This window comes from Marmota monax, unplaced genomic scaffold, assembly GCF_021218885.2.
Source record: "Marmota monax isolate L192 unplaced genomic scaffold, Marmota_monax_Labrador192_F-V1.1 WCK01_AAM20220418_F8-fsc00146, whole genome shotgun sequence".
Classification (NCBI taxonomy): Eukaryota; Metazoa; Chordata; class Mammalia; order Rodentia; family Sciuridae; genus Marmota; species Marmota monax.
In genome coordinates this window covers 2498887-2523630 of record NW_026694096.1, presented here as the reverse complement: position 1 = coordinate 2523630, position 24744 = coordinate 2498887, and the positions used below count along the sequence as shown (strand labels likewise).

Sequence of the window (24744 nt, the reverse complement as noted above, 5' to 3'; positions counted from 1 at the left end):
ATCAGACATGAAGTCTAAGAATGGATAAGAGTAAACATATTTGAAAATACAATACAAAGAAATTAGCCTGGGGTGCAAAATTTCACATTAGTACATATAATTGGACAAATTAACTATCCACACTCCAGTTGGATTCTTTTTCTAGTGCACAAAGCAAGCATTACTTTCAAACTTGCATAATTCAAAAAGAAAAATGTTTTCTACTACTCTTTCAAGTGCCCCAACGATAGACATCATTCCTAACGCCAATGCCTTAGTATGTATACACAAATCAGTAAAACTGCTTCTTGTTAACAGGAGGTCAGTAGACATTCTATTGCTTTGATATGCTTCCTTGTTCTTTGCTATCAGGACATACTATTAATTAGATTCACTGAAAAAAACAACAACAAAAAACCAAGTTGTTAGTTGGTCTGTGGCCAACCCCATGTGAATTCAACCTGAAAAAAGGAAGCCTGTTTGTTTAGTTGCCCTGTTTGTTTAGCTTCCATATAATTTTGTTTAATGATACTGCCCTGGAATATATTTGTTTAGTAGTTCAGGAGAAGACATTTCAGGTAAAGACCTGTTGAGCCTGGGGATCTGAGATGAAGAGATCTAACTGGGAAATACTTGAATTTCTCAAGTAAACGAACTCAAGAAGCTTTTTCTTCCTGAAGGATGTTTTCCCTTACCCAGAACTTTATTCAATGTTTCTTGAATAGCTACAATTTAGCAGGGGCTGCAGAGATTATATTACATCCATGTCAACACATACTGCATTCTTTCTTAAGACCAAGTTATGATTCACTTCTATTCAGTTTCTAAGGACAGAGTCTTCCTAGAAAAGCAGAAATATAAGACCAGATGGTAGTTTTATTACTAATTCAGAAGCTTTTTCATAACTTATTTTTTTTAATTCAGTAAAGACTACCATTATAATCTTTTCAACTTTTTTTTTTTTTACAGTACTGGGGATGAACCCAAAGGCAGGTGCTGTGCGCCTGAGCTACATCTCCAGCCCTGTTTATCTTGATAGTTTGAGACAAGGTCTCACTAAATTGCCAAGGCTACCTTTCAACTTGTGATCCTCCTGCATCAGCCTCTTTTCAATCTTTATTGCTGTAAACCTCGTTATGAGTATACATTATGTCACTTAATTTACACATATCATTTCCTTTTTTCTTCATAATGATGCAACAAAATTAGCCATTATTTTGTCCTTGTTGTAGATGCAAAATTATAAAGCAACTTGTCCAGGGTCACATAGCTAGTGCTAGAATGGGGTTGAATTCTAGTTCTAATTTAGAAGATGGTGTTCAAGAGGCTCTAACTTAGCCACCACTTCATTAAGTGGTATGTGTATAGAAGTGTAATATCATTTTCTAAATGTTCCTATGATTAATACCAACCCTCCCCCTCACAATCTGCTTGCCTCAAATGCTAGATTCTAAAGAAGTATCCCCAGTCCTTTAAGGAACTAATCTCTCCCTCCTCTTTGCTTATGTATATTCTTTTCTTCACACATGTAAGCTTTTATGAGAACAGTCTGATTCATTTAAGTATTTCTATTCATTTCAGGTAATTTGATACAGAGGTAGAAACCATCACATTTAATGAAATATTACTCCCAAATGTTATCTGTAAGAGTACATTAAAATCATGTTCTAAAGAAGCAAGTATAAAATTAGAGCTAATTTCTACTCTTAGCCAGGAAGATGCTATAAACAAATCCATCTGAGATCAAGTAACAGCTCTTTCTCAAGTATCCTGAGGAAGTAAAATACTTAATAATTTGTTTTGAGAGTTTTTTTTAAAATCAAGGTATAAAGTCTTGTAAGTTTCTAAGAGAATCAGGAGTAAATCCTGCAAACTGGCTCTAATTCCCCCAAGTACGTCTTTCCCAAATGAAATAAATCTTTAAACAAGAATCACAACAAAAAAAATAAAGTATCCTGTCCATTACCAGGAAAAAAGTAAAAAGATGATTTCAACCACAGTGGGAGTGTTTCTCATGGAACTAGATACCAAGAACTTATAAATGTATACTGTACTTATTAATTCCACCTCAGTTGCAAAGCTCAGAAGAAAAACACAAGAAAAACCGTTCTACCATGAGTAACCGTAAACCGTTAACCATGAGTAACTTTGGGAATTTTATAAGCTTTATGAATTGTTACTTAGAGACCCATTACAAACCTAAGAACAGAAACTGAACAATTACTAATGTTTCACATAATCAAAGTGTAGTGAAAAATGTGGAGCTCTGACCCTGACTGAGGATTTAATAGCACTGACTATTGAAGACATGACTTGTGGCAAAAATAAAATTTGTGAGCTGGGGTTGTGGCTCAGTGGTACAGCACTTGCCTAGCACGTGTGGGGCACTGGGTTTGATCCTCAACCCCATATAAAATAAATAAATAAAAATAAAGGTATTGTGTCCATCTACATCTAAAATAAATAAATAAATAAATAAATAAATAAATAAATAAAATTTATGTCATAAATTAACAGAAACATGAATTTGCATTCCCAATCCCCAACCACTCCCAATTTCTCAAAATTAGGGATACACACACACAAAAACACACACACACACGTCTTTTATAAACATTAACCTATCAGCATGATTCTTACAACACAAACTATGGCCCATGACAGGTACTAATGCCATCTCATTAAATGAGTTCAATTCTTATGTTGGGACCAAAGAATATTTTTAATTAAGGAACCACCACTTCTCAACACTGTAATAACACTCTTTCATTGGATTACTAAGGAAAAACATGATATGACTTTTGTTGTTGCTGTTATTGTTCACTGCTATGTTCCTATTACTCATAAGAAAGCCTAACAAAAAGTAGGCACCATAGTAAATATTTGTGAACCAAGTTGCAAAATCCAAGAATTCTAGGCTATAGTTTGTTTCCACATTCTGGAAGAAAACAGCGAATTCTTCTTTTTGGATGGAGGTATTGGAGATAGCAGAGAAAGGGTTTTGCCAATATTAATTATCAGGTGGACCCTAGGTGATGGCTGCCAGGAACTGGGCTTCATTCCAAGCACTGCAGAGACTCTTGGTGGCTTGATCAGTCACAAGGCAATTAATCTGTTTTTGGCCATCATTCAACACTCTTTCGTCTCCAGGACTACCTTAAAACCAGCTGTGAAAACCCCAATCACTGGTACTTATCTGTATATTGACCCTCATTCAGATGTATCTAGTCTCTCTGTACTCATACTATGAAACTGGGTCAAATTTTAAGGTGGAGAATAATTTGGACACCACATTTTAAAAATCATGGGTTTAAATTCTACAGCACTGCTCTCTTTTCACAGCTAACTCAATGAATGTCTACACATTTTTATAGTTATGTAACTATGTCCTAATTTGAACACAACTTTAAAGTGGTTTAACTACTCAGAAAATAAAAATATTGACTTTTATAATTAATCTGCTAATGTTACCAATAGGCATAAATAGATGTAAAATTTCAAAGACAAATCAAGATATATCTAAGATCTGCCTCCTATTCAAACAAACAAACAACAACAAAATGAGAAAAACAAAAAAGGGAAAAAAAGCCAACAAAAACAAAAACTAGAGTTCTGTTTCTTACTTAAAAAATTAACAATCATAATTGATTAAAGCACATTAAATATATAAAACAAACTCATGACTTACCTTTGGAGGTTGCCAACATGCTGGCTCACAATTGCAAAACTGGCAAATAAAACAATCAACATGATTTTATCTTTCTTGTATTTTTAAGGAAACCAAGTAGTCGAAGAAGAAAAATTCCTCTTTAAAGAATTCCAACTACTAAAGTAAATGGAATGATAGAATTAGAAAACTATCGCTTTGCAACCTCTAATGATATAATGGATAATATCAGTTTGCCAAAACCATTATATACAAGATTAATGAGAAACTTAACAAACAGCAATCAAGTTAATAGAATCTGAACCTATTAATCAATCTTAACATCATTAAAAAGTGAAACAACTAGACATAATGTGCCTTGAGATGTGATTTCAATAGAAAGTACACACCACTATTGAATTTAATAGATTGTCTACATCTAACAACTTGAAGAAAATAGAGTAAAAGAGGGGCATGATAAATAATACCATAAAGATGCAGTCTGTTGAATTGGGGATGTTGTTCAGTGGTACATCATTGGCCTAGCCTGTACAAGGCCCTGAGATCAATCTCTAATATCACAAAGGATGTAATCAAATCCACAATGAAGGAAATTCTACAAATTATTTAACTTCTTCAACTTAAAAAGTGGTGGCATAAAAAATGAAGGGACCAATTTAATTTATAGGCTAACAAAAAATAGACATAATAACCAAATACAATGGATAAAATTTGGTTGGACCCTTTTTAAATAAACCAATAGAAAAAGGCCTTAAGATTCCAGGGGAAATCTGTACATAATGTATTAGATTATGTGGCAGTCATGAAAATAGACATCTCAGATGTCTAATTTCAGGATGGGTAATTGACAGTACCAGCTGCTGTGGTCTGAATTTACTATGGTCTTCACCTGAGGCCACACTTTGTACTGGCTGCTCCCTGCCAAATGAACATAACAGAAATACAATGGCAGGTCCATTCCTCCAAGATCTGAGACTACTAAGAGGAACATGCACCTTTGGCTTGAGGACTCATCAACCCTGCTAAACTTGTTTTAACAAGGAGGATAATTTGGGCACCACTTTTAAAAAATTATCCCAAGTAACCTCCATCTCTTTGCCTCAGCACTCAGCCCTGTACTGATTTCTGACAGCTCTCTCAACCTCCTCTCAAATTTTCCTCAAGCATGTTCCCCAATAAATCTTTTATATGCCTGCATATCAGAGAACCCTGACTAAACAAATAAAATTCAGGAATTAGTATTAATTTTGTTAGGTATGATCATATTGTGGTTTTCAAATCCTCATTACTAGATTCATACTAAAATATTTATAAGTTGAAGTAATAGGATGAATGGAATTTACATCCTAGTTTAAACAAAATAAAATTGGTGAGATACTGATGATCTCCCCTACTTTTGTGTCTATTTGACATGTCCATAGAAAAACATGAAAAATACTTGACCAGTACTGAAAACTGTAATATCCAAGAGAGACATAATATAGAAGCTTGGACTAGACCCTATAGCATAAACAGGATAGCAAGTTAAACTAAGGAAATCTGAATCAAATGTGAACTTTAATAATCTATCGATACTGGTTCATTAATTGTGAAAAATGTGTAACACTAGTTTAAGATGTTAATATGGGTAATGATACAGTAGCATACAAGTAAACTGTATTATCTTCACTTTTAATAATCTGTAAATCTATAAGTGTTCTAAAGTTTTACAAAAATAAAGTTATTTAAATGTTATATATAAAAAATAATGACCATGAATCAATACATACTTTACTCTCAAGGATACAAATTGTGGATTTATCCCTACTGATCCATTAGCTAGAAAGGGCCACTGATTTTTCTGAGCTCATAAGGGAATAATCTTGAAGATTTACACTCCTCAAGGACCACCCCACAGTGTCTACACATTTTTTTAAAAAACCAAACCTGTAACTTATGAAACATGTTTATTTGTCAAGGTTTAAAGGTAGAAAAAAATGAATTTCAGTTAGCAAAACCTTCAGGCAATAACAGATAAACATTAATACAGAACAACAAAGATATCATTCCACAGTCGCCTGGACATGAAAACTGATTCGAGTTCCAGAGATAATACTAAACTAATGGGGTTATGTCAAGCTGCCAATGTCCACAATGAAGTTTTTACTGATAACAATCTTTTGCAATGAAAACAGCAAAAGACAAGGCCTTTAAAAAAAAAAAAAAAGTTCACATTTTATATATTGATACAATGTCCAAAAAGACAAATGAAGATCTTTGCTTAAAACATAGAAATGCATAATGTAACAGTTTGAAAGCTTTGGCCACTTCAGAAGTACCTATACTTTGTTAAAATGATTGCTAGCTAGGCTTCACACTCAAAAGTTTCTAATTCAAGTGTTGGGTGGGGCCAAAGAATTTAGGATTTTTAACAGATTTCAAAGTGAAGCTGAATGCTAGTGGTGTGGTAAACACACTTTGAGAACCACTGGCAGAATATTTAACAGATAATGATTAGGTCACAAAAGTGAGTGTTACACCATAAAGCATCATTACCCTTCCGATCTGTATATCCTTCAGATTTTAAAGCATCAAATGAAATAATATGTAGCCAGGTGTGGTGGCGCACACCTAAAATCTCAGTGATGGGAGGCTGAGGCAGAAGGATTTAAGTTCAAGGCCAGCTTCAGCAACTCAGGGAGACACTATCTCAAAATGAAAAGTAGAAAGGGGTAAGAATGTAGCTCAGTTGTACAGTACAGTGCCTCTAGATTCAAACTCCAGTACTACAAACAAAACTCATTTAAAACACACACACACACACACACACACACACACACACACACACAGAATGAACCTCACACCACTAACACATATGGTCCCTTAGTAACTACTGAATACAATCATGCTATAATAAAGTAGGGTTAAAGCTATTCTTCGTTGTTACCTGAGTTGTCTAGATGAATGTAAACCACATTAATCTTTTTAAAAAGGATTACAAGAAACAGGAGGCACTTTTAGGCCTCCTATGCTCATTAATTACTATTTTCAAAGTGTCTATTCTCTATTCATTCCATTAAAGTAGCCACTAATTCAGATTTAAATAATAGTTAATATGAACATGACTGGCATCATTTTATTTTCTGTTATTGATTCTTCAGACTGAATTTCCTATTTTTTTTTTTGAGGGAGGGGTCTTGCTAAGTTATTTAGGGCGTACCTAAATTGCTAAAACTAGCCTCCACCTACTGGTCCTTCTGTTTCAAGCTCTCCCAGTTGCTGGGATTACAGGCATGCTCCACCATACCTGGCATCCTATATTTTTGATACTTCTTATTCCAGAACTACAAGAATAATAAAAGAAATCAGACATCTTTCTCTTTATTTCTCTGAATAATTTTTATCTATAAATCTAAAATGTCCACTGATGACATAATATATCTTTGGTTAGCCATAATAAATAGTTCACATTTTAAAGAAATTCAAATATTTCTTTGGATGGAAGTTTACAACATAATTTAAAGATGGTGAATTTCATGTCCCCAGATATGTCTAAAGAATAACAACTGATTACATATGGAATAAGACTATATGATGAACAAGTGAGCAAACTGTAACACAAAAAGCACACATTGTAGCCAAAATTTGTTCTTCACATGTTTAAAGAAGTTCTACTCACCTTCATATATTGGCCTCAAAATTTTTTATTAATCTTTTTTTCCATGTTGCTCAAATACATGACACAAACAGAACTTTTTGCTTTATTTTAAAGCATTATTATGGCTAGGGATATAGTTCAGTGGTGGGCTGCTTACCTAGCATGCATGAGGTCCTACGGGTTCAATCCTTAGCACTACCAAAAAATTTTAAAAAGCACAATTTAGTCATTGGTATTTTTAAAAAGTGAGAACAAATTATGCATTTGTGCCAGGATTAAAAGGGAAGGTTTGCTCTAGATTCTTTTTAAACTTTATCTAGTTCAATACCAAAATTAAATGAAGATCATAAAAGATAATGTAACTAGTCCCAACTCTTTAGCATACAGTTCTGACATTACAGATTTTTTTTCCCCAAGAGTTGACAAAAAAGAAAATGTATCTTCTTGTTGGGATGGAGAAACTAGAGAGATGAGAGTAAGAAAATATGTGGATGTTTTACAGCTGGTGATAAAGTATGTGCACCCATGCATGCACAGAGTTAATCTAGACCGGAAAAAATAGGGATTCAATGAAGTCTAAGATAAAAGGTTCCACTGACAATTAAGATTACTAGATCTTGTAATTTTTGTCAATAGGCTTGCTAGTGGAAAACATCCTTATATAAGGACTTGAGATATTACCTAAAAAGACTGACAAGGATACTTGTTTACTTGTTAGACATGTATGACATCACTGGGAAGACTTAAAGTTCTAGAAGCAGACTGATTAGCTTGTATAGGTGTATGAAGAATGACATGAGACAAAAGGTTATGTAAACCATTTACTAAAGAAACAAAGACTAGATTTGCACATTTCTAGAGTCATACTTATCTTTTTCAAACTATGAGAGGTCTGAAATTCTTTGAACAGCATTAGATTTCATTTACAGTTCCAATTTTGAATTAAAAAACCATGTACTTTAAAAACACAAAGACAGTTAAAACTTCCACATCGAACACATATGTGCATTTCTCAATTCAAGAAGCCCATTATTAATGTATTTAGATCTTAACACTGTATTCTTTTCTTAAAATATTACTTCTTCTAAAATAATACATCAAGTAAATATTCTTATAGTGCTGCATACTGTTTCTGTATGATTTACAAAGCCAATTAGATTATCATTATCCATTAACTTAAAAAATAAGACTTATGGAGAGGAGTTCACTAATAGAACAGGAAGGAGAAAAACAAAAACAGACAAAAAACAACCAGCATTGAAAAAATAAATGAAAACTTACTTTTTTATTGACTATTTATTATTTTTCACATGCAAAGCATATTAAAAGTGAATCTATATTAACCTGACTATTCCACAATGAAAACATATGCAATAGGAATGATCAAAAAAGGTCTAAACAATACTAATATGTTCAATAAATTATCTGGATTTTTCCCACCAATATTTGGGTTATCTGAATTACCTGGTTTTTCAACAAAATATAGTTTTTGTTTTCACATGGTCTTTGCTGGTACCAACAGCTACTTCTTAAATTTAGGAAAAACAACATGAAGGAAGATACCCTGCATAGCACAGCCAAATCTTTTAAAAAACAAGTTCACCAAAAAAGTCATATATCTAATTAGGTGTCCAGAAGAGAAAACAAAAGACAAGTACTTAATGTCCACCAAGTGATCATCACTAACATTTTATTATTATCAAAGTGACTGCCAGTATGTGAACTATAGATTAAAGACAATTTCCATACTTAAAAATATACCATTAATCAATAATATATATGGAAATACTAACTTGAAATCAAATTTGAATATTATCAACAGTTTGGTGTATCTGATATACACTGAATTCTTTTCACTTCGCTACTGCTTTAAATTCCTTAATAATGTTCTTTTCTTAAAGTACAATTATCTTAAAAAAATGCTAAGATACTTCTTATTATGCATCAGTTCTTTCTCTCCACTCTTCAGTAAATGTTGCAGCAAATTAAACAGTACCTACAGTAACTACATCTAAAAGACAATTTCTGGATAATTAATTCAAAATATTTTTGAATGAACTATTCAGATCAGACATGCTAATGTTGCATAAGACTATGTATGTTTTATGCTACTGAAACACACTATATAGATTGTACATTGCTAAACAGAAGAGTTGGTCCATGTCCACTGATTTAAAAATTCTTTAACACCTGTAACAGTACACTCAGGTGACTAATAAATACTTGCTGAAATAGGTATGAAAATGCAATACAACACCCACATACATACTTTTACAAACTCACACATAATTATTGTGTGGGGATAAGGAGAGGATATGATTTCAACTTATATACATCAAGGAAAATCTGAATAGCTTAGAGGAAGGTGCCTCTGTCATTGTGCTTATTTAGCAAATTTGCTATTAATATTATGCTTTCAGTTTAATGAACAAAAGAAAAGTGTCTCACTAGTGTAAGTTAAAATTCTCATTAATGGGATGTCCTTTACTTATGAAAGCATACTTCCAATGCAAAAGGACTCAAGCTTTGCTGTTACATATTAGGACTGGTACAAATACAATGAAAACATTTCACACAAATCTGAACTTCTTATTTTAAAGGTCTGAATCTTGAATGCTGATTCTTTCTCATTTAACATATTCCCTCTAATGAAAAACTGATGTCCTTGGTTTCATATACTGCAAGAATGAAAATATACACCTAAATCTTGGAACAAGTTAACAAAATCATGATTAGTTATTAAGTAAGTACCAACACTACTTGGAACTTACTAGTTACTCAAATTCATAAAACTACAAACCAAAATGTGAAGGTTGTTTAGGACATCAGACCAATATCAAATCCAAGGTCTTCATTGTTTCGTCTTATGGTATTGAGCATATGGATACTTCTACTACATGGACCTGTACTGTTTTCAACAAAGTAAACGTGGACTCAAAAATTTACATTTAATTTCTAATTATAAAAATCCAGATTACTCCAGAAAACATAAACCAAATATAACTGAGGTAGGTTTTTCACCTTAAGAACACATTGCGCTTCTATCACAATTTAACATTTTTTTAATTTATTAAGAAAAAAATAACTACACTGCTTCATGTGCTTGCCCCAATACTTATTTTTCTACATTTTAAACTACTTGAATAAGTGTAACAGTGCTATAATCTATTATTTAGTAAATCTCTCAGATAAAAAAAATCACAAATCCTTCCCCTTCCTTTCTAAAGATAATTGCATTACAATAAAATTATCAATAATTCTAGAAAATGAAATAAAGATTAGTAGTTATTTTTAAAGCAATCCATATATGAATTAGGGAGGCAAGTCATGTTCATCTTAAAGATAATAAACTTTTAGAAAATGATGTCATAAATACATTAGAACTCTGGATGTGCTTTATTTTGCCACAAATTCCCAGGAAATATGAGAAACAATATTTCCTAATAGGACTAAATTTCATAAATTACTTGTACTTTACTAAAAATATGAAATTTTCTAGGGCAGTACACATTACTTAAGTTACCTTTTTAAAGTCTCAACATTTTAAATAAATTTCAAAGAGGAAATGGAGCAGATCCTATTCATTTTTCAATAGGGTAAAAATTTGTATGTGAAATACATACACATTCTAAGGAGGTGGGGGAAGGACTGCATGTGAAATGCTTTGCCTAAATTGTCAGGCAATTATTGTATATGCCCTTGGTATCATTAAGATAAAAAAGCAAAAATTGAAATCTTCCCATTAAAAGAAGGGAAAATTTCAAAATAGCTCAGTCTTTAAAACTTCTGTAACTGATGTAATTTTTAAAAGTAAAATGAATTGTTCCTTTATTTACATAATGAATTAAGTAGAAAATTCAAAGTAATTCTTTTACTGAAAAACCAATATACCAATATATTTTTGAGGTTGAATACTAACAACATCTTCACAACATATAAAAGGTAAAGAAGAATTAGGAAATGGGGACATTTCTGTCATATACCCAAGGATGGCTAAAGAGAGATGAGTACCTCGCAACCAACATGGTAACTAGGCCTAGCACACTACTTTGACATGTGGGCAGCAGATCACTGTTCCTATACTAAGTAAAAATCTAGGAAGGAAGTGCTTAATAGTAATTCTGGAACTATACCAAATTTGGAATCTAATATCGAGCAGTAAACATTTATATGGACATAAAAACTGCTCCCCGAACCAGATTAATCATTAAATAAACAAAAAAGAGGAAAATACAGGTAACTGAAATTGTCAGTTTCAGGATCTTCACTGGGAATTACTGGAGCAAAGACACAAACACAATAGTATCTGATTCCAAAACTAAGTTATAATCAGAATCATCAGATGATAGGCTTTAAAAATTCTTGAATCCAGGATCTCAACTTAAACCTATTCAGGAACTAAACTTGGGAACTCTTTGTAGTTTCTCAAGTGAGTTTGATGATCACCCAATCTTGAAACTTCTCAAGTGGAGAGTGGGAAAAGATAACTTGGGTGAACATAGAAATTTTCAGAATTTAACATTTGCTATTTATAATTACTCCACATTTTCTCCCAACTGTCTTACCTTCCCTATTTTTCTAACAGTGAATAAATGCATGAGCTTGCAAGTAAAGGAAAAAAAGAAAAGGGTAACTAAAATGGATTTTGTTCAAGCCACTTTCATACATTGACAGGATAAAAGGACATCATTACTGCTACTTGAGATTCACTACCAGGCAGACATCCTTAATGTATGTTAAGGAGGGAGGTGAGCTCTTACTCAACATAAAAATGTAATATAAAACAACCCTAAGAATATTTAATAGAAGAGACCATGTTTATAATTCTTAAAAAAAAATAACTTTTTTAAAATTTCAGTGTTAGGAAGAAAAAGCCCTTAAAACTGGTATAGGTGAATGGACTCATGAGAAACACTGTCAAAGGATTTTCCAACTTAGAAATGAGGCAATGTATTTTAGTACTACTTCTGCTTACATATTGTTAAAATATGTATAAATGTCTTAAGTGTGGATAAATATTTTGTTTCTGATTTTCATGCATATGGATAATAAAATGCTGAATTTTCTTCTTAAACATTGAAATTAAACACATTTTTGAGGCCTCATGAATAAGCATCTTTTTAAATATACCATATTCACTAATAAAACTTGGGACAAAAAAAAAGTAGTACTTACACAGGAAATTACAGATTAAAATTACAACTGTGTTTTTAAGAAGCTGAAGTAATTGAAAAATTTTTCAATATTCAAAGACAAAATAGTAAACTCATTTACTATAGCATAATTCAAGCATTCTCTGAATTTTAGCCAACTAGGACATGATATTAAGTGACTTTTTATAACAGCTTTCCTTTAAAAGATTACTGTTACACAAAATACTGCAACTATTACTTGTTACTCTAAATCATTTGGAATAAGTGGAAAGAACAAATGACAGTAGACAAAGACCTTAATGACCAAGTCTTCAACATATAAAAGGCTGCACACAGCAAAATAAGGCATTTGTAGGTAATTCCCCCAAATATTTGAATTCATGTAAACAATGACTATGGATATACCTTTATGAAGAAAATGTACTAACAGATAAAATATATTCAAACGGCTGTGACTTTAAACCATATATTATTTGAATACCACACAAAACCTAAAGAGACATTATCTATCATTTCAATAACTGAAAGATGTTATTTATGAAATAAAAGATTGATGCTTTTTTGAAACTAATAATGAAAAAGAAATATTTTGAAAATAAACATCCATTTTCTAGAAATAAATATACATAGTTACTTTAATGTATTGCAAGCATAGGAATATTGTCCTAGCATTAATCGTAACATTCAATCAGTAGTTATTAAAATATTTTTCCATATTGGGCCTTGAATCTTCTACCTTGTCAACTGCCCAACAACTTTCAAAAGAGTTTTATTTTCCTGCTTTAGTTGTTCATTTTCATCTTCTATGTCATCTAGGTCCTTAAAAAGGGAGGAAAAAAAGAAAAATAATACTTTTAAAATATTTAAAAATATTTGAAAGGAGATTTTAAAACATTTTTAAGTACACAAAGATAATTCATTTAATTGTTAATTTTAAAATGAGGAAAGGTTCTAGAAATAATTTTAGTGGATTATGTCCCACCTAAAATGAGCATCCATTACTTGAGTCTTCATTTTTATCATAAGTATATGGGTCGGTTCTTTCCAGATCACTCAGTTTTTTAAAGGAAGCCAAAGACAGGATTTTAAAATAGTAAAATTTCCAATATTTAATTACAGTAAATAACTTAATTTTTTTGGTTAGAATTAAATTCCATTCACCTCTTCAAAACTGAGGGTTAAACAAAATATATACGTAGGCTACAGGTGGTATAGGGTCCAAGGTTACAATTATGTGTCAAATTGGGCATCAAAGAATACACATTCAAGTTCTAGACATACTCCTACCACTTTTTTTTTTTTTTTTCCTAAAACTGGGGAAGAATGGAACCCAGGGGTGCTAAATTGATGGGATTATGGGTATATGCCACCATGCCTGGCACTAATCTTTAAAGGAGTATATCTGGGAATGACACTAAGAAGATGACAGAACTGAGGCAATCAGAAGAGGGGATCTAGAATACACACAATTGATCTGGTTCAATTTATATGTTGAGCTTCTTCATGGTCATTTTGTTTGAGGGAGAAGTTTTAAAGCTGAAAAAAACTGGAAGCCACTAAAAGCAGGCATTCACTCTCCAGCTTTAAAGTATATGATCCAGCTCTATGTTCTCTATATTAATCCTAGTCTCAAATACACAATCATCTAGTTAATACTAAAACAATCCTCTATAAGGTTTAGTTTACAAACAATATTTCAAGGCAGACTATATATCCATTGTTAGAAAAGAAGACATTTATAGATTTATCCTTACTATTTATAATGCTAAAACTCGACACAATTTGAATCACAAGTATGCTATAGGATAGCAAGCAACATTCTTATAAATTTAGTACACTGTCTTAGATAATTAGGCAAATTATTTAAAAACTTGCAAAAATCAGAATTTGCTTTTGTTTACAAACTGAATGAGGTTAGGAAATAAATCTGTTCAAACAACAACTAAAAATATGGGATTCCTAAAATTACCACAACTGAGATCTAACTAAAATTAAGAAGTAAATCATGAAATATGTTAAAACAAGAGATTTTATTCTTTTTAATGCTCACAATGCCTAAAAGTGCAAATACATCGCGAACATTAAAAATATTTACAGAATTTTTTGAATATAATTCCATCACAAATAGAGGAACACCTGTGTTGAACCAAGATGAAAGGCTATATAAAATCAAATACTGGCTCAGTCAATGACTATATGTGACCTTCAGCAAGTTCAATTGGGAGTATCACTGTCCTTTTCTATAACCTGTACTTATTGCCTTCAAACTCTATAAGAACAATTCTGCACATAATGGAGCTATCTTTTCTTCCTTCATGGCTGTAGTTAAGACTGGATTGGGGGTCTGCTCCTTTTCTCCTTGAAGCAAACATTTCTTTCCTTCATTTTTATCTAAATTCCTGCAGAAAGCAAAATTATGGGATCTTTTCTCATCACTATTACAAAGGTCTGACCTGCCTGCTTCTTAAGGAGCAAGTAAATTTGGGGGCTGGGGTAGGAGGCTAAAAAAAAAAAATAGAGCTATAGAAAGGAATAATACAGAGCTTGGAACCTAAGCCTAAAGTTGAAAATGTATAAAATACAACTAGATACAAAAACTGGTGAAGTTACCTACAAAGATATCTGAAGTTCTACTTAATAATAAAATAGCAATTCTTTATTGATGCAATTCTGTGCCAATATCCATTTTTATATAAGCTGCCTCTCACCTCCAAACTCTTAATGAAACACAAAAGAAACATATTTCATCAGTCCATCCACCAAAAAATAAAATTAAGTGAGGTAAATGATAATTGCCCAGAGAAAATCAGTTTATGAAATGAATACTGGTTCTCACCATAAATTACTATCTTATTAACAAAAGAACAAACTCAGCAATGCAATTAAAGAATTTCTTCATCTTTATGTATTTTCATCCAATTGCCAAAAAAGGGCAATCTGGGAACTGAAGTATGTGAAATACTTACTCTATTTAACAAATCAATTTCTTCTTTGAGTTTTCCAATCATTTCCTCTTTATCTTGCATCAGTCTCACAAGTCTTAGGTTTTCTTGCCTTTCTCTTACTACTTCCTAGTAGATATAATAACATGGCATTAATTGGGAAGTAAATGGTTATTTATAATCTTAAATGGCATACATCTATAGGTAACAGTGAAAGATTCTAAACATAGATAAATTGCCTAATACCATTGGAAAAGATCCTTAGATCCTTTTAGCCAAATTCTGACACTGAGTGCAAGATTGTCAGAATGCCGTTTATTTCTTAAAGAGTAGATTATTTATAATCATGATATTTTAAAAAATTTAAAATATCTATAAATTAACAAGGAAAAGGTAAATTTTAATTTTTTCATGCTCCTCTAAAAAGAGAATTTGTACTAAGCACATGGTCTGTGCCTGTACTCCCAGCTACCTGGAACACTGAGGGAGGAGAATCACTTGAGCCTATGAGTTTGAGGGCAGACTGAGCAACACAAGGACATTCCATCTCAAAAAGAGGCAAAAGGACACACACATTTTCGAAGTTTGGTAAAGTTATCTTAGATATATGAAGATTTCCATTGAACTCCTTAAGACACTCAGTAAGGGAAGGAAGGGCCCACACTAGTAAATAATCAGGGAATGGAGAGAATATAGGAGTTGTCAAATGTTTCTGATAAAACCCATGTTTTACTCAATTCTTTGACAAATAGTGAAAGATTCAATGACTTTATTTAACTTATCACTACTGTTAGTTATGAACTTTTTAAAATGAAAAATTAGTCTTGACTGAGGAGATCAAAAATTTTTTATTAAATGTATAAAGTTTCAAAACTAGGGGTATGACTTAGTGGTTTCAACTGAAAATTCTAAACTGAAAAACAATGGTCCTTAATTTCACTTCTGGTTCTACCAGTTACTGACAATTATTCTGTTTGGATAATATAATATAATATAATAAACACACAGTAGAACATATTGCCAGCTCAGATAAAGACTGCTCAGTATATTAGAGATTTACACACTTAGCAAAATAGGAATGACCATTAAATATTAGGGATACAAGAATTTTCTCCATTCTCAAATGTTTTTTTTTTTTTTTTGGTACTGGGGATTGAACCACTGAGCTTATCTATCCATCTATCTATTTTTGTGGTGCTGGATGTTTAACCCAGTGCCTTGTGCATGCAAGGCAAGCACTCTACCAACTGAATAACTTGTGTTGCTCTTCCCTCAGCCTCCCAAGTCACTGGGATTACAGGAGTGTGCTACCATGCTTGGCCTAAATTTTAAACATCATCAAAATTGGAAAGAAAAGTGTTAAGGGAAGTTCAGAAAATACCCTGTCACTATGTATCTAAGAACTAAAACATAAGACAGTGACTAAAAGCTATTTGACTAGCATGGAAATATGGATCAATATTAGTGTCTCCCATTAGTACCCTCTCCCCGACTCTTTTTTGACACTATCTCTCCCCAGCAAATTTCAATTTATTTCCTCTCTCAGCTGCTCTGAAACTGAAGAAAAAAAAATCCTGGTGATGTATTAATTTTATCAATCTTAAATAATTTATATAGCATACCTTTTCAAGATCTTCAATTTTCTTTTCCAATGTGCTATTTGAGACCAAATTACTCGCAACATTTGCATCTCTGTTATACCTACTGAACCCACTTCTGTCTATTCGGGTATATCTACTTGAGACATCATCTTCAGAGGCAGTAGTTGTGCTATGGAAATATAAAAGCATATATCTGATAAAAGTCCCTAGTACTCCACAAGAAAAATGCTAAGAATATTTTCTATTCAGCTGACGCAATGAACATTCCCCAAGGACAAATAAATGGTTATAATAGATGGCATACTTACAACTACAAAAATTAATCATCATTCTAACACAATAAGAAAAATGTAAAAGGAACATTAATCTTTCAACCAATATTTACCGTGTACTAGACATTGTTCTGGGTATTGACGATGTTAAAAGCAAAAACAGACATGGATTCTAGCTTTCAGTTAACAGGGAATACATTCAATTATAATATAGTAGCAATAAGACCATTTAAAAATAACACCAGCATACAGTACCACAAGAACTATGACCAAATAGATCTTAGAAGATCTAGATAATCTGTGTGAATAACCACTCGCCTTTCCTTTTTTCTTTTAAAAAATCCCAATCGCTCATGGACCAATATTTTCATAAAATAAAATTAAATTAAAATGATATTGGAAAATATAAGTAAAAAAGATCATATAAGAATTTTCATTGACAGTATACATATAGGCATGTAAACCTACTCTCACACTAGTAACTTTTATCATTCCACACCTCTAATTTAACCAAAAGTTATGAGTGAAAAGCAACTCTTCAAATTAAGCACCAATTTATGTACTGAATTAATAGCATATATCAATATTTAAAAATCTGAATGAACTAAATGAATTGTTTCTTGTTTGTTTGCTGTATCTATTACTATATAAAAATTATCCAGAGAGGAAAATGACAAACAACCAAGACAGAAGCTGCAGTGTTATAATCCAACCTCTGAAGTGACACACTAACACATCTGCCACACATATTAATCCTGGTATGAAAGGGGATTAAAGACGTAGGTCATTGGGGGCTACATTGAAGGCTAGCCACAACATTTATTAATTTATCTAATCTAGGTTGGACTAGTGACAGTGTTACTCACAAGAGATAAACGTGTATATAAACTCTATATTTTGTTTTAATAGCACTCAAACAAACTAATACCATGGGAGTATGCTGACAGGAATAGGAGAGATTTTAAAGAGATTTCAGCAAACTCAGGATATTCATTTTTAAGAACTTTTATCCAAAATGCAGAATATTTGCTCTTTAACATTTGTGCTTGATCTGTCATTAGGAGCCAGCTGTAATACTTTATCCAGAAAAATTATAGTGAAATCTAAAATAACTTCTGATGAAAAAGGATTCCTGATTTATGAATTTCCTACTCATATATTTTATTTTTATGGAAAATGAAATTTGTAAAAAATTTTATGGAAAAGAAAATTTATTTAATATTTTATGGAATTTTATTTATCAAATATCAAATTGGTAGTGTATCTGATTATAATATTTTCAAATGTGCAATACCAAGATCACTACCTATTTTACTGATTACTGCTATATTATAGAATCCATCACAGCAAGGCACAGAAACATCCCCCTAAATTTCTAACTTTTTTTTGTCCTTTGATGCTGTCTGCCATTAAAAAGCATTTGACATTTCTGCCTTGCATAGAAGGCTGAGATTTTTGTTTTTTTAAATGAAGCCATCAGTTAAATAAGTCTATTTCACATATATAAAAAGCTGGGGACCAAACTGTTTTTTTTTTTTAATGTTTTTTATTTGTTGACAGACATTTATCTATCTATCTATTTATTTATTTATTTATATGGTACAGAGAATCGAACCCATTGCCTCACACATGCTAGGCAAGTGCGCTACTGCTGAGCCACAGCCCTAGCCCCCACAAACTGGTTTCTTATCTTGCAAAAATACTAAGAGTTCATCTCAAAGTTCAAATACTCAACTGAAATTTTCCCTTTGTAAACCAACGTATATTTCAATTATGTTATTAACATATATATGTTATTAACATCTAACAGTTAATACTGATTTAATTAAAATGTTAACAAGTTAATATTTAATTTTTTAGGAATCTCAAATTTAATGCATTGTGTTTAAATAATTCACAGTAAACTACTGTTAATTCAGCTGATAAGGCAAGCATACATTCAACTGACACAGCAAGACTTTCTCAAGCAAAGAAGCAGGACACTGATTATATTATGGGTCAATCTCCAGCACAATTTTTGTCACTACCTCTGTATAATTAGAATGTATTACTACAAAAGCAAAGCAAAACTTCAAACCACATTCATTAATATTGTAGCCCTTCAAAGTTTTATGTACTTTAGTGCAGATTGTGTTTACCAGTAATGAAGCTGAAAAATAAATTCTTACTTCACATTACTGTCATGTTAACAAAATCAAGGCATTCAAATCTTAACAAAACTCCTTATTTGTCAATGGTAAGACAAATGAATTTTTTGTTAGAACTATCCTCCTAAATGCATCAAGCTATGTTAGCCTTCTCAGCTACAGATTCAATCAACATTTCCACGCAAGCATTTTATTTTATTATTTATATGCAGTTTTTTTTCAGTGTTGGCAATCTAAAGTGAAACTTTATTGAAGCTCACAAAATACCACTTTACATGTGAAATCCTGAACATCTGCTTTCATCAATTTTTAATAATAATAGTTTTTAAAATAATGAATTTGGTTTTAGACATATTTATGTCATATGTATACATGCCACTTAAATTTTGGTGGTTTTACTATCTCAGCAACCAGCATAGCCTCAAATAATCCACTATGGTTAGCACTTCTCCATCAATTACAACTAAAACTTGATCTCAATCATATTAAGAGAGATAATGCTTCTCAAAAAAAAAAAAATCAAGTGCAAACTCCTTTGGTTTATATCTCTAAAATAATTTCTACTGTCACACTGACATCATTTAGTTCATTACTACTGTCACATTCAGAAAACATGTTATCTTTTTTTGGTCCAAAAAGACCAGTAAAGCTTGCTTTGTTATCAGGAAATTAGAATTAAAAATAATGTTTTATTTCTAAGATTTAGATAATACTTATAAAAGCAGAAACTTTAAAAAATGAAAATAATTTTTACTTATTTTTATTATTATATTTTTTAACTATATGTAGACCAAAATATAAATCTGATTAATAGCATGATTTTAAAAATAATAAATGCTTACATTTTCTTCAATTTTTATACGTTTCTGAGTTATAAATGGCTAACATAAAAATGTTGTAGATGGTGAAGATAGTGTTGCTGAGCATGACTAGCACACAACTCACCATGACACTTGAATCAGTCTGTTCTGTACATCCCCAGTCCTTTTTATTTCAAGATAGAATCTTACTAAGTTACTTAGGCTAGCCTCAAACTTGCAATCAGCCTTCTTAGTTACTGGGATTGCAGGTGTGCTCCATTGTGCCTGGCTGCAGTTCAGGTTTCTAAATGCTCATTCTAGTATTCTTTACTTAACTGGTCAAAGATAGGTAAGAGACAGTTCAAGGGCCACAATCTGAGTAGCACTACTCTAGAAAATGTTTAAACTTAAGACTTAAAGGAGGACTAAGAATGCACAAATATCTGAAGCAAAGAGTATGTAGCCCTTTTAAAATATAAAAAAGTCCAATATGACTAAAGCATGAAATGTAATCATAAGAGGTGAGTAAGAGGCTAGAAAAGTAAGCAGAAAACCTGAAAGTTATTTTATATAATAATTTAAAATAATGGTCTCGAAATTTGTTAATTATGTACCCATGTCGATATATATTTACTTGTATGTTGTTTTATAGGATTTATAATATAATCATATAAAATTTATAAATATCTGTATCATGAAAAATAGAACATAAAGGGATGAAAAACTAAAATTAAACTTTTAATTGTTTATGGTACAAACACTTGTTCTCATAAAAAGTGACTACATATTGTCATCATTTCTGTTTTCCCTGAAGTTATGTGATGCTGGACATCAAACCCAGGGCCTCGTGCATGCTAGAGGCCTCAATCATTCCACTATTGAGCCACATCCCCAATCTTATCTTCATCATTTCTGAAAATCTTATTTTAACATTTTGTGATAGTGATTCAAAGAGCTATCAGTTTGCATATCTGAATCTTACTGGCTATCACATTAAAAAGACATGGATTACAAATATGACTGAATTAAAAAGTTTCACTTAAAATCTCAAAATCAGCATATTTTCTTTTTAATTTATGAAAGAGATTTGAGTTTGTGTATCTTTTTTTTTTTTTTTTTTTTTTGAGGTGCTAGGGATTGAACCCAGGGTCTTGTACATGTGAGGCAAGCACTCTACCAACTGAATTATATCCCCAGCCTGATTTTGTGTATCTTGCCAGCTGAATGACCAACATCTTTGCAGTTACATACTTGGTTTGACTTAACCATTTGAGAGTAATAACTAGATAATACATATGTCCATTAAACAGACATTCAAATTACAGTATCATGTAACATGCAGAAAGGGAACAAAGAATACTTCTTTAGGTTACCTTCAGTATTAAGTAGTCATCTAACATGAAAGAAGGGATGACTACTAGTAAACAGTACAAATTATTAAATATAAATGTATTACTGTTTTTCAGGGAAAAAAATGGTAAATACAAATAGACTTTCTAATAATTACCTCCTGCACCCTAGCAGATTATCTTGTGCACAACTCTACTGACTACTGGTTTAGGTTTCATATAAAAGTTATGGGAAGTCATTAAAACAGGGAAAGTTACAGAATCATTTTTACAAAATGAACAGGAGATAAGCTAGAAGTAGAGAGGCCAGTTTGGAGGCTACTGTGATGATGTCCTAGTGTGAAAATGATAATAAGGTAAGAAATGATGATGTTCTAGTATGAATTGTGGCAATGAGCAATTCAGTAAATAAACTCAACAAGCCTTGGTGAATGACTGAATACAGTAAGATAATTGTACAAAGTGTCATAAACAGTGACACCGTTTCTGACTTTGGCAAGAGTAAACGTGGATACACTACTAAAATTCATTACGGTTCACAAATTTATTTTTGAACACACTGAGTTTAGTATACTTCTCATATATCTAAAAGTAGATTGTTCTGTTTTGTTTTGCAGTACTGGTGATTGGACCCAGGGACACTTTACCACTAAGCTACATTCTCAGTTCTTTTTATACTTTATTTTGAGATAAAGTCTCACTAAGTTGCTGAGGCTGACCTCAAACTTGTGACACTCCCGTCTCAGTTTCCCAAGCAGCAGGATTACAGATGTGCACCACCATGCCCAGCTTTCTAAAAGCCGATGATTAATATTTGTTGGTTATACAGTATGAAGCTAATGACAGGGAGTCATCAGAACGTGTATAGGTAGTAACTGAAGTTATTGGAATAAATGAAATTTCTAGTACAGATATAATGAACAAAAAGAAATAGAGAGTTGAATAATGCTAACACATAAAGAATAGATATAGGAAAGGCAAAGAACTACAAAGACTGAGAAATACCAGCAAAATGACAGGAAGAAAAATCAAGAGTAAGATACCAATGAAGCCAAGCTGTGTTACAGAAGAGCATTAGCAACATTTTAAAGGATCCTTTTTTCACTTAAAAAAATATGCCCAATACTCACCTCCTCCATAGAGAAAAACCAGGACAACAAATGAATGACCATACTTTAAGAACAGTGACTGAGGGAGAACAATGAAACTCAAGGGAGTGGCAAAAACACTCTAAGGCATGGAGACCTGGAAAGACAGCACAGAGACAAGAACAAAGCACAAAGAGAGGAACAAAGCTTACAGCAAGTAGGGTCCCTGCCCCCACCCCAGTCAGATATAACTCCACATTGCCAGGAAGGTAAACAGGACAGCCCCACAGGACCCTCTATCATCACACGACCTACAAGTGTTCCACAGTCCTCACTAGCTCTGAAGTCAGTTTGGAGAACTGCTTCAGTTGTGACTGCATCCAGAGATGCTCCAGAGATGAAATTCAAGTTGAGTCCCTCCTCCAACTTGCGGAGTCCAAAATGCTAACAGCATAAGCCATCTGACAACTGAGATACCAAAACAGTTCATTCTGCCCTAGGGATAAGTAGCCACTGCATCTTGCCATCCCTGAAGTCCCAGAAGTGTTCTACCATACTTGCATAAAAGAATGAAACTTCATGAACCCAGCTAAAACCAGCTATGCAATTGTGACTCTAGCACACTAGTCCGTATGGAACCCTGCCCTTCAGGATATAGGTGACCCAGGTCCCAACCAGGGGAACTGACAATCTCAAGCAAGAGGGCCTGAAGATCCATCTCTTCCACACCCTCCTTACCCTTAGTGTCTCAGCTTCAGATGCAGCTACTAACACTCCTCTATGGGGCCCAAGGACATGCCTCACCACTATTATAGCTCACCTCATGGGGCCTGAGAACAAGCTCTTCCATGACCTATAGCCCCAGCATTATGGGTACCACTGCCAAAGGTGCTGGCACCCTAAGTACATGCTGATAATGAACATGGTACTTTGCAGCCAGCTGCCTCAGCATTGTGCTACTGCCACCACCATTAGTGCTTACCTCTTGAGAGTCTGAGGAACCCCATCCTTACAGTCTGCATCCCTAGCTGTGCAGCTAACACTACCACCACCATCAACACTTGCCTCCTCAGGGCCTAGGGTCACACTTCTGGCAGCTCATGTTCAATTGCAAGTTGCACTACTGCCTCCACAGACACTTGAAATCTTGACTGCTGAGGCATTTACAGACACTGATGATGACAACTACAGCTGAACAAATCACACAGACGTTATACACTCAGAACCAAACCCAAAGCCCAAGACCCTAACCAACAAACACCCTTCAGTCTATGTAAAACTAAAGTATTTCCTTGCAAAAGCTAGTACATAGGGCTGGGGATATAGCTCAGTGGTAGAGTGTTTGCCTAGCATATGTGAGGCACTTGGTTCAATCCTTGGCACCACATAAAAAAAAATAAAATAAAGATCCTTTGACAACTAAAAAATATTTTTAAAAAAGCTAGTACATAAAATTAAAAGAAGCAACTGTTAGAACAGATGTATAGATATCTACAAAGGGACATAAGCATAAAAAAACTAGGAGGGGCTGGAGCTGGAGCTCAGTGGCAGAGTGCATACCTAGCATGTGTGAGCACTGGTTCAATCCTCAGCACCACATAAAAAATAAATTAATAAACAAAAATATTGTATGTCCCTTTGTAGCAAAAAAAAAAAAAAACTTTTTTTAAAAAAAGCAAGGAAACATGATTTCTCCAGAGAAACAGTAATTCTCTAAAAACAGATTCCAACAGTCTATTAAATACCTGAAAAGGAATTCAAAATAAGGATCCTAAGGAAATTCAGCAAGATACAAGAGAATACAGATCAACAGTTCGACAAAATGAAGAAAACAATTCATAATCTGGATAAGAAATTCAACAAAGAAATCAATCACACACACAAAAAAAGAGCCAAACAGAAATCCTGTTGTTGAAGAATTCTATCAGTGAAATAAAAAATACAAATGAGAAATTCAACAACAGATTAGACCAAGGTGAAAAAAGAACTTTAGAACCTGAAGATAGGCCATCCCTAACAGGAATGGAAGACATGGAAGAAGGGAAGAAGGAAGGAAAGCTGGAAAGAAGGAAGCCAAAGAAACTTATGGGACAACACTAAGGCAAACAA

At 32.8% G+C, this 24744-nt stretch overlaps 1 protein-coding gene across 3 annotated transcripts in view; it reads right to left on the bottom strand.

The window, feature by feature from the left end:
- Window positions 1–8091: 8091 nt before the first annotated feature.
- The window catches only part of Pawr (pro-apoptotic WT1 regulator), a 104682-nt gene continuing 88029 nt past the window's right edge, over window positions 8092–24744 (bottom strand). For all 3 annotated transcript variants that reach the window (XM_046465087.2, XM_058585774.1, XM_058585773.1), the window contains 3 exons: window positions 17001–17148; window positions 15403–15507; window positions 8092–13255 (listed from right to left, as the gene is read on the bottom strand). In XM_046465087.2, coding sequence (XP_046321043.1) covers window positions 13169–13255; window positions 15403–15507; window positions 17001–17148 — 340 coding nt within the window. In that variant the 3' untranslated portion in view covers window positions 8092–13168. The remainder of the gene's footprint in view (window positions 13256–15402; window positions 15508–17000; window positions 17149–24744) is intronic.